This window comes from Heterocephalus glaber, unplaced genomic scaffold (assembly GCF_053883595.1).
Source record: "Heterocephalus glaber isolate CG9 unplaced genomic scaffold, H.glaber_assembly_v1.0 deba00001687, whole genome shotgun sequence".
NCBI classification, from domain to species: Eukaryota; Metazoa; Chordata; class Mammalia; order Rodentia; family Bathyergidae; genus Heterocephalus; species Heterocephalus glaber.
This window is the reverse complement of record NW_028258412.1, coordinates 7,656,346-7,672,002: the sequence shown is the minus strand read 5'-3', so window position 1 is coordinate 7,672,002 and position 15,657 is coordinate 7,656,346. Positions and strand designations below refer to the sequence as shown.

The 15,657-nt window shown below is 42.1% G+C and overlaps 1 protein-coding gene across 1 annotated transcript in view; it reads right to left on the bottom strand.

Annotated features, from left to right (window-relative positions):
- Positions 1-3,301: 3,301 nt before the first annotated feature.
- Rnf185 (ring finger protein 185) overlaps positions 3,302-15,657 on the bottom strand; it is a 52,214-nt gene continuing 39,858 nt past the window's right edge. Inside the window, exons 5-7 of the mRNA XM_004843475.3 lie at positions 14,431-14,485; positions 7,699-7,816; positions 3,302-5,821 (exon numbers count right to left, since the gene is read on the bottom strand). Of these exons, the coding sequence (XP_004843532.1) occupies positions 5,724-5,821; positions 7,699-7,816; positions 14,431-14,485 (271 nt within the window). The 3' untranslated portion in view covers positions 3,302-5,723. The remainder of the gene's footprint in view (positions 5,822-7,698; positions 7,817-14,430; positions 14,486-15,657) is intronic.

The window sequence follows — 15,657 nt, the reverse complement described above, 5'->3', positions numbered from 1 at the left end:
CCACTCAGTGAAGTTCAGGCAACTTAGAAAATGCAAGTTGAAATGTCAAGGGAGGGAATAGCTATCGGCAGAAATTATATAACCAAGAGATAACATCCAATGTAGACTTAACACTGTACTACAAAATCACTTAACTCAAGAGGGACTTCTGGAGGGTAGGAAAGGCCTGGGCAGGGAGTGAAATCACTGGGTTTCTAGCATCAAAGTCACCGCCCAGTTTATTCAGTTGACCATAGCTTGGTCAGGATCCAAGGCCAGATCCTTCTGGCTGATTCACAATCAATTATCTGAGCCTACGATCTTTTTTTTTTTTGTACCGAGGATCTAATTCAGGACCTTGCCCTTGCAAGGCTGGCGCTGGAACCACTGAACTAAATCCTTGGCCCTGAGCCTAGGATCTTAAAGGCCACTTCATGTCGGGGTGGTGGAATACACCTGTAGTCCCAAGCCCAGAAGTTTGAGGCCAACCTGGGCAGCATAGTGTGTCTTAAAAGAAAACTACCTTAAGGTCCTGCCATCCTGAGGATACTGGGCTACAGGTACCCATCTGGGTCTTCCCTGTTACTTCCACTTGCTTCAAACTGAATCAGTCTCTGGCTTCTATTCTCTCCTTCCCTGAATCATCTGGCCTAAAATGGATTAATCTTCCAAAAATGTTCTGTATCCTGTCAGTTGACTGCTTAAAAACCTTCAGTAGCCCTCTCGTGCCCATAAATTAAAGGGCGGGGGCCAGGGATTTAGCTCAGTGGTTTCGCGCCTGCTTCACAAGCGCAAGGATCCGAGTTCGATTCCTGGTACCAAAAAGAAAAATTAAAGGGCAAACCAAGGCCTCTCACTCTGCAGTCTTTTCACCTTACTCCCTCCGCTTGGGGACTTTTTCTCAAGCACATTCTGCCTTATTGCTTCTCCAACCTCTAGTTCCCCACATGCTCTGCAATTTTACTGTCTCACTCTGCCCAGAAGTGCAGTTTCCTCTCTAAAAACATTAACTTCCAATTATATAATTTTGCAATCCCTATGAATTAATCTAAACTTGCATTGTCCAATATGTAGCCACATGTGGCTACTAAGATGGGTAAGTCATGGGCTGGGGATTTAGCTCAGTGGTTTCGCCACTTGCTGCGCAAGTGCAAGGACCCGAGTTTGATCCCCAGCACCAAAAAAAAAAAAAAAAAAAATGGGTAAGTCAGGCATGATGGTACATTTGTGTCTGTAATCCTAGCACTCTGGGAGTCTGAGGCAGGAGGATTGTGAGATCAAGGCCAGTCTGGAACATAGTGAGACCTTGTATCAAAAAATTAAGATGGGAGAAAAAAAAAGATGAAATGGAACTATGGAAAAATTCAGTTCCTCAGTCCACTAGCCACATTTCATGCGTCTGATGGACACATATGGCTATTGGCTGCTGTGTTGGATAGTTCCAATATAGACTATCTCCATCACTGCAGAACTATCATTAAAGGGTGCTATCATTAAAGGGTGACAGTGCTATCATTAAAGGGTGCTAATATCACAAAGAGAAACTACAAGACATTAAAATTATATGCCTCCTGATAAGATGGTGGCAAGTTTATATTATCACTTAAACATATATGGTCTTGCAAAAAAGTCAAGCTTGAATCTGGTCAAGCATTTTGCTCTAACACCTAATTTCTTAAATTTACAGGAAAAACATATATATGAGAAATTTGTTAAATAACACTGTTGATACAAATAGTAGAATTGAGGCGATGGGAAAGAACAGGTCAAATGGCCTGGTTTCTTTAAAACCATCTCTAACAGAAAAGAAACTTGAGACAAACTATACTCATGGAGCTAACATGGACCTCAATTCAAACAAACTAGATAAAATATTATGAGACAAGCAGGGAAATTTGAACAATGATTAGGTATGATTTTTTTTTTTTTTTTTGTACTGGGGATTGAACCCAGAGCCTTTGCACTGAGCTATATCCCCAGTTATTTCTTAAATATTTTTGAGACAAGGTCTTGCTAAGTTGCCCAGGCTTGGCTCGAATTTGGGATCCTCCTGCCTCAGCCTTCCAGAGTGCCAGAATTATAGGAGTGTACCACTATATCCATCTTACTGTTAAATTTTTTTTTGGTACTGGGGATTGAACTCAGGACCTTATGCTTGCGAGGCAGGCGTGGTGCCACTGAGCTACATCCCTGGCCCTGTTAAATTTTTTTGGTACTGGGGATCAAACTCGGGACCTTGAGCTTGTGAGGCAGGCGGCAAAACCACTGAGCTAAATCCCTGGCCCTCTGTTAAATTTTTTTAAGTAAACAGTATCTTAGTTATTACAGTATCTCAGCTTTTACAAATCTTTGAGATGCATATTGAAATTCTTGTTTTCTTTTTTTGGTACTGGGGATCGAACTCCCCGGCCCCCCATACTGAAATTCTTAACAGATAGCATATGACTAGGATTTACTTCAAAGAGTCCAGGTAAGGTTGAGGGAGCAGAGGGCCAGGGATTTAGCTCAGTGTCTCTGCTGCATGCCTTGAAAGCACAAGGTCCTGAGTTTGATTCTCAGTACCAAAAAAAGAAAGAAAGAAAAAAAAAAAGGTTGAGGGAGCATAGTCAGGATGGTGTAGAGGTAACAGGACCAGACCTGAGTTGATGGTGATTGGGGTTGAGTGACTGGCAACATGGAAGTTTCTATTCTACTATTGCGTTTTTGTTTTCCACTGAAAAATAAAAATCTCTTTTATTAGTCTTACACAAGTTCCTAAAGTTCTCTTTGTATTTCCCACTGTGTCTTGGCACTTTGAATTTGCTGACACTCAGGTCAGAAGAGGAAGAAATACTCTTTTCAGAAGACAACCTGTAGCTCTCAGGTGTTTGAAAGCCTGCAGCTGGGCCAGATTCATAACCATGTCAACATTTTCCATCTCACACCACACCCTGTTACTGAGGAACCTCAGGGAAGAGCACACCCCCTGCTCCAGGGACAGGACTTGGCTGAGGGCCTACCTGTCCTGTCATTGTATGTGCAGATATCTGACAAGGAATAACCCGTGATTGCACTAAAGGCCCTACAGGGCATTATGTTGCTTGCAAACTTAGAAATTCCACATACTTGTTAGGACTAGGGCTGTGTGTCAGACAGGTTACAACTTGGATAGGGCTGTGTATGAAGCCAGGCCTCCAGCCCACACCTCATCTTTAATTATCATTGGCTGTTTGAAGACTTTCATCCTGGGTTACCAAGGTCACACAGGTGCTTCCTACGGGCCAGACCAGTGTGACCACTCCCAAGCTGTTCACTTTTCATGATACAGACACAAACACCAAACTCACAGTAATGTAAAACCATTTATTTAATTCTAAATCAAAACACTTTCACAACAGTGAAAATTAGTGACTGGTCAAGGTGTGCTTCTGTACATACTGCCATTCTCTGACTGTGGTTAGGGCCTCGTCCTAGTCCATGAGGGTGGCAGAGGGTAGAGGGGGAGAAGACACAAAAGAAAGGTAAGCAGCCTTGGTAGAGGAGTGAGGAGCCTGCAGAAGGGCATGGGGAAGGGGGCTCCGTTAGGGCTGGGCCTGCAATCCCAAGTCAGCTCTCCTGCTCCAGAGGTTGGGTGAGTTGGGATCTATAAAGTTCACAATTGGGGCACGTGGCCAATCTGGCTTTGCTAACAAGTTCTTGGGATGCTTTTGCTGGTGGGGCTCTCCTGGGCTCCATTTCATTAAATATTACAAATGATTTGCCTTCCTACCCACAACTCTTCTTTAATCTTTCTTCTGGGTTCAATTAGCTGAAGTTAACTCTCTCTTCACTACATGGGGCCACTGTACTGGAGTAACATCAGAGCAGACAATCCAGGGGGCCCTGTGACTTTGGGCTCAGAAGCTGATTAAAAAGAGTGCTACTGGGGCCGTGGATTTAGCTCAGTGGTGCTGCTGCCTGCCTCGAAAGTGCAAGGCCCTGAGTTTGATCCCCCCATATGGGGGGGTCACTCTTGAGGGGGCCCAACGTTTAAAATCCATCAGGCACACTATAAAGCTGTTGGCTTATTCTTACCAACTGGATTCGGCAAACCAACCACCTATTCAATACTTTATATATTTTTTAAACACTGAACTCTGGTATTAGCAGGTACAAAGGAAAAGGGATGGGGTACAAAGGAAAAGAAAAAGCTGGGGCTCTCCACTATTTATTGGCTATTGCTGGGGGTGAGCCAGGAATGGTGTGGATTGGCAAGATGAGCAAGAGGTCCCCAGAAGTAGTCCATCTCCCCTCACCATGGAGGTCTCCAGGAAGAAACTGGACTTCTAGGATGAAGCCTGGTAGACCAAGCCAGAACTGTCCCAGTAGGCAAACTATCTGCCTGGCACTACACTCTCGCAATCAGGATGAAGCTTGTAAAATCAAAAAAGAAATCAAGGGCTTGGGAAGAATAACTTCCCCTGAATTCCACAGGAAGGAAGACCACATCATATTATTGTGCTAAGGTTCACCAGGCCTGCTGTCTGGCTTCACAAACTATCAGGGGTTGCCTGCTCAGGTGTCACACACTTTCCCAATTTTAGCACACATACAAGGAGTTTTGGGGGAATTCTATCAAACCATACCAAAAGCAGGGTCACAAGTGAGTCACCCCCCTTACTGTCTCTTTATAATGGACAACTTGGCTTCTGAGGCTGGTGGTTTTCTACATGCAGCTGGGCTCATGTGACAAAGCCTCCAGCTTCCTCTGGGGAAGGATGCACTCAGAATTTCTGCAGCGTAGGGGACAGGGCTACTTGTTCAGTTGTTCCTGCACTAGAGCTTTGAATCCCATCAAGGGCCCAAATCCAGATCTTTCCTAATGGACAGCAGGCAGTCCCAGCTTCAGCAGTAGTCTATGCCAGTTGCCCTTTGGGAGAGAGGGCAGATGAACATAGTTTTGAGGGGAAAGCTGATAGAAAATCTGTGAGTGAAGTCACATGTCCTTACCGAGGACAATCTATACAGGAAACCAGGTCATTCAAGCTGCTCTCTAGGATCAAAAATGCTGAGCAAGGCCCAGAGCTGAGCCAATAAATGATCCTTGGGTCTCTGGTGAATTAATGAAGTGGCTTTAGCTGCTGTAATTATAATCTTCCTGGGAAAGCAATATTTTGGGTCTCTGCTAAGACGAGGAGGAGGAAAGAGGACTGAGGAGCACTTCATTTCTTTATAACAGAATTCTCTACACTAAAAAGCTTGCCAAAACCTAATAGGAGGCAAAATAAAAACATGTGAAACAATGTGACAGTGAGGACAGAGGATCTGGAAGAGGAATCTCTCTGTATGAGGAGCCCCACTGGCTACAGAGGCTAGTTACCAAGGGGTATTTAAAGAGATGAAAGTAAGTGTCCATAAATACCATTTGGTTCATCCTTTGTTTTTGTGATATAAAACTCAGGTGAAATTTTCTTCCCACCTCTTCTCTGTGCAGTCAGGACCTGCTGAATTGGCTGGAACAGGATTTCATGCTGCCATCCATGACAGAGAACTCAACACCAGAGCCTGAGGTTACAGAAGGGTGTTTATAGCAGTGGCGATACTTGGGGCTCCTCGCCAACTGGTTATTGAGCTCCAAACTCTGTAGGAGAAGCTAGACTCCTTGAAGTGTTATTGACCCCACTGACTCCTATGCTCAGAATTAGCCTGGAAGCCAAATATCAGGCTTGAGGGTTGCACATCACCAGTCCAGAGGCTCTGCTGTAGATGCAGACAGAAGCCTGGCATTAGGCGATCAGGAGCCAGAACATGATCACGAGGGCCACAAACAGGAAGAGGCGTGACAGGAACTGCTCATCTGCATATTGAGGTGTCCCAGGGACAGCTAGAGAGACAGTAGGGAGAAAATGTCAGAAGGTTATAGCTATGAAGGGAAGCTAAGAGTATCAATCTTCATTTCTAAATATGTACACTAAAAATTCAAATAATAGGAGGCAAAACAAAAATATGTGGAACAATGTAACAATGAGGAAAGGGTCTCCAATTTATCCTGAAAGGCTACCCTGGCTGGCATATGCAAAAAGATAAGTTGATTAGCAGGAAATAGTAAAAGAAAAGCTATTGTTGGTTATGTATCTTCTCTGTGCTGCTTTGTATACATTATTAACTGGTAGATATTATTCCAATTTTGCTTATGCAGCAGTATGTATGTGATCTGCAGTGCCCAGGCTCCTGAGACAGTGGCAGAGATGCAGAGGGTCTTCTCTTGCCTCTCCACACAACTGTTCCCAGAGTGCTCCATGCCTTCCTTTTCCAGAAGAAAACTAGGGCCCAGACATCTTATAACAAGGAAGAAGTAAAACAAAGTCTCCACTAGCCTCTGTATTGAGAAAAGCTACCATTTACAGCTTCCTGTCCTGAGTTTGAGGGAAAGAGGGAATCCACATCTAGGATGCCTTGTACCAAGCACTACAAAGGAAAACTGTGATTGTTATAGAGGAAAAAAAAGGAAGACCCAGAGTGTAGCCTGGCAGTGGGACTACATGGGAAATCTAGGGCAAGGCTTGGACCAGGCTAGAAGGAAGCAAGCCACCAAACAAGTTGCCTCTGCAGGGAATTGTCCTTCCTTTAGGATGGAGTGTATCCTGTCCTTTGCAGTCTCCTCTGAGAAAGCAACATGTAAACATAGGAGAAATTTTTCAGGTAGAAAATTAGATGAGGGAGGATGCTCCCAGTATCTCTTGGTCCTATACTGCAGTCCCTGCTGGGTCCTTTGATGAATTCACGCAGGAAGGCAGTCAATAAGGACTTAATAATTGCCCATGACATGTCAAGGACCAAGGTGGGGCAGAAAACAACTGAGATAACCTCTGAGCAGGTTACCATCTCTAGAACATAAGCTTCTGACCAGACTTACACCCTGTTCACTTCTGTAACCCACACCAAGCCCAGTGCACATGGGGCTCCAATGAGGGCAAGCAGAGTTCAACTGACCAGGGCACATACCTTGTTGCCCTGCTCACCTCTGAATGCAGCTGGCACTATCAATCAGCTGGAGGGAGAAATGCAACAGCAGATGGCAGACATAAGCATGGTTCCCAAATGGCTTGAGGCTTGGGATCAGCCCACACTGTGTTCTAAAGGAAGCTCAATAGAAGCCAGAGAACAGAGAGGGCCTGACTCCTCGTGGGTCACCTCACCCCTCTCTGTCCAAAAATGGTCAAACTGGGGGGTAGTGCATATGTGAAGAACTAGGTTTTTCCTCAAACAGTATCAGTTAAATAGAACATGTCTCGGATAAACTACTAAGTATTTTCTGATCTGTAAAAGAGAGCCAAATGCACATGTGTCCACAGGGTGGCTGTGATGATTTCTTCAGTTTGGAATGGAAAACATCCAAAATGTGCCTAAGACTTTGTAAGTGCTCAATTATCATCAGCAGGACTACCAGTAATCTGAAAAGAGTTTAAGACATTTTGGCCAAGTGTGGTGGTGCATGCCTATAATTCTTGCAATTGGGAGGCTGAGGCAGGAAGATGTCATGAATTCGGAGTTCAAGCATAGTGAGTTCAAGGTTAGCCTGAACTGCACAGCAAGACCCTGTCTCAAAAAACAAACAAACAAACAAATAAATGACATTTTGGAAGGTTCATTATCCATGTAGTAACAATTATCTGTAACTTATATACTGCTGAATTCCAAGGAGTTTTCAAATAGGATTACTCAAATATCTTCTTGATTTCTCAAGGAAATAGGGCTTACCTGGTGGAGGCCGCCCATCATTTATGTTAAATGCTGTGGCAAATATACCAAAGGGAAATGCCCCAATTCCAAAAGACATCTGGAAGCCACCATCTCCAAATCCAAATCCTTGAAATCCCTGTGTGAAAGAAATGCAAATAAGAGGAAAAATAAGCATTCCCCCTGCCCCTGTCAAACTTGACACTTTCTCTGTGTGTGCACTCTACCCCTGAGCTACACTCTCAGCCTTTTTTGTTTTAATTATTTTAAGACAGAGTTGCCCGGGGATTTAGCTCAGTGGTTTCACTGCCTGCTGAGCAAGCGCAAGGACTGGAGTTCGATCCCTGGTACCAAAAAAAAAAAGACAGGGTTTTCCTAAGTAGCCCAGGCTGGGCTCAAATTTGTGATCCTCCTGCCTCAGCCTCCTGACTATCTGAGATTTCAGGTGTGTGCCACCACACCCAGTTTAACATGATACATCTTATATATCATATTGGATGTGGTACCCACCTTGCCTTTCTATCCTCTGCCACCTGTTTCAGGTATAGGGGTCAGCTTTTCCATCTAGGCCCCACAGCAGAGGACCTCTGAAGGACCCTCTGCCCTTCTAGCCTTAGCTCCAAGCCAGAGCTGTGAATAGAGAAGAAAGGACAACCTCTGACCAACAGTGAAATACGGCTCATGAAAGTCAGGATTTTAAGGCTTGAGGTTCTATTTTCATATTAGCCAGTAAAATTTCCTAGATGCCTTATAACATACAATTGCAATGACTCCCATGCCCAATTACAAGGGAGCATCAAAATAAATTACACATTATCCACAATAGCAAAAATGGTGGAACTCTAACTGGCCAACAGTGGAGGTCATGACAATAATCTTGATAACATGCTCTCCAAAGACCACTATTGCTGACTTAATGTAACAAAACAGAAAAACTCTTGCGATCAAGTTATCAGACAAAACTATCTGAAAACCCTCTTCACAAGTCTATGACAACAGCAGCCAGGTGTGGTAGCACATGTCTGTAATCCCACTACTTGAGAGGCTGAGGTAGAAGGATTGCTGTAAGTTTCAGGCCAGCCTAAACTACACAGAGGGACCTTATCTCAAAAACCAATCAACCAAACAACTCTAAAACCAAAACAAATAACCAAAAGCAAAAACAAAACCAACAAAAACCCCCCAAGTCTATGACAACATATAGGTATGTGGACAAGATATGGATAAATATATATATATATATTATATATATATTTTTTGGTACCAGGGATCTAACTCGGGACCTTGCGCTTGTGAGGCAGGTGCCAGAACCACTGAGCTAAATCCCTGGCCTGGGGTAAATAGTTTTGAACTATATTTTTACTACTGTTACACAGAATTTTATTTTATTTTAATTTACATTTTTTTTTGGTACCAGGGATTGGGCTCAGTGACCTTGCACTTGCCAGGCAGGTGCAGTGCCACTGAGCTACATCCCCAGCTTTTATTTTTTATTTTTATTTTTTTCCAGTACCAGGGATCAAACTTGGGACCTTGGGTTTTTTTTTTTTTGAGACAGGGTCTCACTATTTAGTTCAGGCTTGCCTTGAACTCACTATGTAGCCCAGGTAGGCCTCAAACTTGCTTCGATCCTCCTGCCTCAGCCTCCTGAGTGCTGGGATTACAGTCATCCAACACTCAGCTTTGTTACATAGTTTAAAAAATATAAAACAGTATAATTTATTATAAAAGTAATATATGCTTGTTATAAGAAATTCACATATTATAAGAATAACTAAGAAAGTCAAAAGTTTCCTTATTCATCCTCTGATCTCACAGCCACACCTCCAGAACTCCCAAATAACCAGTCAGCAGTTTGGTATATCATCCTCTGTTTTTTTTTTTTTGGTACTGGGGATTGAACTTGGGACCTTGCACTTGGGAGGCAGGCAGAGGAACCACTGAGCTAAATCCCCGGCCCCTCATCTTCTGTTTTTTTCCTGCACATTTCACCACATCATCTTTCACATAAAAAGAATTAAGAACAATCATATTTTGAATAAATAATTCCCACTGGGTGTGGTGGCACATGCCTGTATTCCTAGCACTCGGGAGGCTGAGGCAGGAGGATCACTAGGAATTCACAGTGGGACCCTGTCTCAAAAAAAAAAAAAAAATCCCCTTTTACTAAGTGCGAACTCTGACCCTTGGCATAGTGTTAAAACACTGTGCTAAACAAATCATGTTTAATTCTTGCATCATCTGCATTTTATACATGACCAAACTCAGGATTGGAAGGGTGAAATAAATCCATCAAGGGGTAATGTTTCAATCTAAAACTAGGGTAAGCAGCACATGCCTATAATCTCAGTACTCTGGGCAGCTGAGGCAGGAGGATTGCAAGTTCAAGGTCAGACCGGGCAACTTTGCCATTTAACAAGACCCTGTTCTCAGGGAAAAAAAGGGCTGGGGGACTGGGAATTTAGCTCAGTGGCACTGTGACGGCTTTGTAAGCACAAAGGTCCTGAGTTTGATCCTTGGGAAAGAAAGAAAGAAAAAGAAAGAAAGAAAGAAAGAAAGGAAGGAAGGAAGGAAGGGCGGGCGGGCTGGGGATGTAGCTTAGTGTGAAGGCCCCGGGTTTTTAAATTTTTGGATAGGAATCATCTATAAGAAAAGCTTAAACTGTTTCATGAAATGTGAAAATGGAAAAACAATTGTAAAATATTATTTTAAATATAATTTTACAAATGTATATGTAATCAACCACTAAAATAAAGAAAACAGAAGAAAATACTCATCTCATCCCATATTATTAGTAGATTTCTGCAAATGATAGTGTCCTGATGGCCCTGGGTTTTCTATCCCCAGTAGTACTGAAAAATAAACAAACAGATCAATTTGATCTGAAAACCTATGCTCTTTTTGTTTGTTTTTTGAGACAGGGTCTTATTTTGTTGCCCAGGCTGGCCTTGAACTTGCAATCTACTGCTTCAGCCTCCAGAGTGCTGGAATTACAGGCATGTGCCACTACATCTGCTCCATGGTCTTTTATTACTATGCACATCGTACACATTTTTTTCTCTTCCTCTGCATCCCTGGCAAGATCTTTAGAGTAAATAACAAAAGAAATAATAAAAACAAGAAAAAACATTAAGCCAACTGTTCTCCACAAAGAGCTAACATTTGTGAATCTTTTATAAGTGGCCGCTCCTGGTCCTGTGGTAAGCAGCCTAGCATCTGGCTCCAAACTTCTTGCTGGGCACACCACTTATAAAGCTTAATAGATGATTTAGTAAGAAGGCAAACCTACAGGGAAGAAAAACAACTGGTTTCCATGTCCTCAGTACAGAAGCTGCCTTACTGGGAAAGGTGCAATTGTTTCATCAGGAGCCAGAGTTTCATTCAGTGCCATCCTAAGGACTGACTGACTTCTTGCTTCCTTTCTGGCAACACATCAGTATAATCTCACAAGTCCTCATATTTGGTGTTTCTGGAGCAGAGCGTGCAAAAAGCATCACTAGTGGTTGTAGGTGCTTATGAAAACTAGGGGGGTGCCCCATAGTCATTCAGACCAGGGCCTCTGGTTTCCTAGGGCCTTTAATGTCTATTCATTGCTAGTGCTCCAAGCGAAACCAGATTGACAAGTTCAAGAATTCTTGCCTGTAAGTCAAGAGCAGAGACTTCAACATTAGCCAGATCTAGGTTTCAGCACTGTCTATGAACCTGTACACTTCATCTATCTGGGGTTCAGTTTCCTCTTCTGTTAAATGAGTTGGTGTGATGTTTAAATAAGATCATGTACATAAGGCTTTTAAAACATATAAGAACCATTCAACAAGTGTCCAATGCTAATATTATTAAGGGCAATTTGGAGAAGACGCCCTCAATTTTCATCAAGATCTCTGATTTAATAATTCTACTGCTGGCTGGGGTTGTAGCTCAGCAGCACAGTGCCTGACTGGCAAGTGCAAGGCCCTGAATTTTTTTTTTTTTTTTTTTGTACTGGGGATCGAACTCGGGTCCTTGCACTTGCGCAGCAGGCGGCGAAACCACTGAACTAAATCCCTGGCCCAAGGCCCTGAATTTGATCCCCGATACCAAGAAAAAAATATCCTATTGGTGGGAATTCTAAGGAATAAGATAATTCAAATAAGAAAAAAATGTATGGAGGGCCAGGGATTTAGCTCAGTGGCACATCTGCCTCGCAAGTGCAAGGTCCTGAGTTTGATCCCTGGTACCGAAGGGAGGGGGTATATATTGTAAAGACTGTCATTATAGTATTATTATTATTTTTCTTTTTGGTACTGGGAATTGAACTCATGACCTTGCACTTGCCAGACAGGCGTGGCACCACTGAGCTAAATCCCTGGCCCATTACTATAGTATTATTTAAAGAGGAAAATCTGAAAGCAACTAAAAGTCTTTCAGCTAGGTGTGATGGCTCACCCCTATAATCCCAGCACTTTCGAGGCTGAGGCAGGAGAGTTCAAGGCCAGCCTAGACTACATAGTGAGTTTAAAACCAGCCTTAACTACATAGCAAGACTATTTAAAAATAAAAGTCCTTCAATGACAAAAATCTAAATTATAATGCATCTAATTTCAATGGAATACATAGCCTTTTAAAAATAATAAAAAGGACATTTCAGAGTATCATGGAAAATATTGCCAAAATTAAATTTGAAAGCAGCAAATAGAATGGTGATGACTATGTAAAAATATGAATACACGTCCTGTAATCCAAGTATTTTGGGTGGCTGAGGCAAAAGGATCACAAGTTCAAGATCACCCCCCCCACACACACACAACTTAGAATAAAATTTAGTAAGATCCTGTTTTAAAATAAAAAAAGAGGCTGGGGATGTAACTCAGTGCAAATGCTTTGGTTTCAAACTTTGGTACCACCAAAACAAAACAAAAACTTGAAAACTGTAAAAACAAATACATGATATGTAGATGAAAAGAACAAAGAGAAATAAGAATATACTTTGTGATAGGATTCCAGCAGTTTGGGTAAATATTTTACTTTTTTTTTTTTGGTATGGGGATCGAACTCGGGACCTTGTGCTTTGGAGGCAGGCAGCGGAACCACTGAGCTAAATCCCCGGTTGGGTAAATATTTTAAAATTTCGTCAACATTTAAACAAGAAAATTTTTCTTTTCCCTTTGAGACAGGGCCTTGCTATGTAGTCCTGGCCTGTCTTGAATTTATTTTATTTTTTGTGTGGTATTATGAATCAAACCCCAGAGCCTTTGTACTGAGCTACATCCCCAGCCTTTTAAAAAAAATTTTTTTGAGACAGGTCTTGTTAAGTGGTTAAACTGCCCAAGTTAGGCTCAAATTTGTGATCCCCATGTCTAAGGCTCCCAGAACGCTGAATTACAGTGTACCACCATACCAGGCTAAGCACTGTTTGATCTGTTTTGAGACAGTCTTGCTATGGTAGAGCAGGCTGGCCTCTAACTTGCAATCTTCTGCCTCAGCTTCCCAAGCACTGGGATTGCAGGCATGTGTTACCACACCCAGTTAAAAAACTGGCTTTTAAAGATTAATGTCTGATTTAAATGTGCAAAATCTGAGCCAATAATTTAAGAATTTATCCTAATTAAATAATGATGAATCTGCTCAAAAGTTTTAAGTTCATTAAAGTATTTTTAAAAAATACAAAAAAAGTCTGTAATCCCAGTACTTGGGAGGCTGAGGTGAGAGGATCACCTGAATTTGAGGCCAGCCTGGGGCACACAGTGAGTTCAAGGCTAGCCTGGAAAACATAGCAAGATCCAGTCTCAAAAAGCAAAACAAGAGGCAACCCATTTTCTGGTCCCTTTTCTGTCTCTCTTAGACAGAAGCTATCTTTCTCTTTTCCTACTCTTAAAAACAACAACAACAACAACAACAAAATAAAAAAAAGGAAACAGCAAAATATCTAACAAAGGATTAAATAATATTCAGTCCATACAACTGAATACTAACCAACTACTAAATAAAATATTACTCACAATATAGCTTCATTAAAATTCAAGCTATGTTGAAATTCTCCATTTTGAGAGTATAAACTCCCAGAAGCAAGTATCTTTGCTTTGTTCACTGAAAAATTGCCACGGCCTAGAATGCTCAGTACACAGAAGACGCTACTTGTAGAGTATATGAAATTTTAAGAGTTACAAAATAGACGGCATATATTGAAGAAAAAATATGTAAACACATGTCAATAAACACATAAATCAATACAATCAGTATGTATATAAGATTATAGAAAAATAAAGCTGGTTGTGGTGGTGCACATCTGTAATCCCAGCACTCAGGAGGCTTAGGTAGGAGGATTGCAGCCAGCAAGTTTGAGCCAGCCTGAATTGCATAGTGAGACCTTGTCTGAAAAAACAAACAAAAGATTATAGAAAAATAGGCAGGACCCAAACAACTCTTTTTTATTTGTTGGTACTGGGGATTGAACTCGGGACCTTCTGCTTGGGAGGCAGGCAGCAGAACCACTGAGCTAAATCCCTGGCCCAACAACTCTTTATTTTATAAAGTAAAAAGAGAAAAAAAAAGGAAAAAGAAAAGATAGAAAAATGGGAGAGAAAATAGATCAAAATGCTTCCAATGGTAATCTCTGAATAGTGTGGATATAAATGATTTCACCCTGTCATTTTTTCTTTTCTGTATTTCCAAGTATTTCTTTACTTCTATAATCAAAGAGAAAAACTATAGGGTCAACCGGGAAACTTAAGCCATGGACTCATTTCTAAAATCTTCTCCTAGAATGTTTCTCACCCCTCTATTCTCTGGCTCTGGCCTCTGGCCTTGAGGACGAGGAGGTGTCTTCTCTCTAAAAAGAAATGGTGTAGTTAGTCCACTGCAAAATGTCTTGAGTTGCTCCTGTAGAAATTGAGAACTCTTTACTAAGAGGATCAGGGCCCCCTTTCCTGCCCAGCATATAAACTAATGCTGAATTAAACCAAATTCTAACTCTTTATTCTACCTGCAATTGCTTTCCACCACTGTACAGTAAACCAGGGAGAAAATCAGCTTGTTATGAGATACTCATCAGGTTGCACTACAGCCTACTTCTCACAGACATACTGGCCCAGAATGGTTATGAATGATGGCCAGTTGCTTTCCCTGTGCCTGTATGATACTGGGATTATGGATGTCAGAAATCTCAAATCTCAACTGAAACAGAGGATGGACTGCCAGTTGAGGGGGTTGAAATCCAGGGTGCCGCTTCGATCTGCCCCTATTAATTTTAGCTTTATCTCTCATTATGCTTGAGCAAGTACTCCAAGCTATTCTTTTTGCCTCTGGGTCACATCCTCTCTGATCACTCATCTCACAAATGCTAGGCTGAGGGCTTATTACATATCTGACACTAGGCAGGATGCTACCAATAGTAAGATTGGTGATAGATCCTACTCTTGAGGTAATGATAGTTTCAAGGGGCATATGAGCAGTCACAAGGCAGTGTGGAAAATTATGAACAGTGTGGCAGTGACTTTGGGGCTGATCATAAAAGACAGGGTTAAGTTAGGAGGAGGTGGGCAGTGGACAGTGATTTCAGCAGGACTACAGAAGGAAGATAGAAGAGACAGAGCAGAGAGCAAATACAAAGGCTGATGAATGTAAAAAGGCAAGTCTATTTAATAAAAGTCCACTCTATCTCAGGTACAGGGCATGCTGGGGTGGGGTGGGAGAAGGGAAGAGACATTTTTGGAGAAGTTGAGGGTCCCAGACTATGAATGGCTCTTGGTATATGTGCTTGTAAAATGCTAGACCCACCAAGATCTTCATTTCTAGAAATTCCAATCTCGACAAAGCCACCCAGTCCTTATTCCCTGTCCACTTATACTTTATATATCACTGTTGCAGCAGCCCCACTCCTTGGAGTCTCTCCAGCTATACAGCCTGCTCCCCAAGCTGCAAAAAGTGGTCTTTAACAGCTCTTTGCACACCTGTGATCATAATGTGTACTGCTGGTTCCCTAGGACCAGCACACAGCCTATC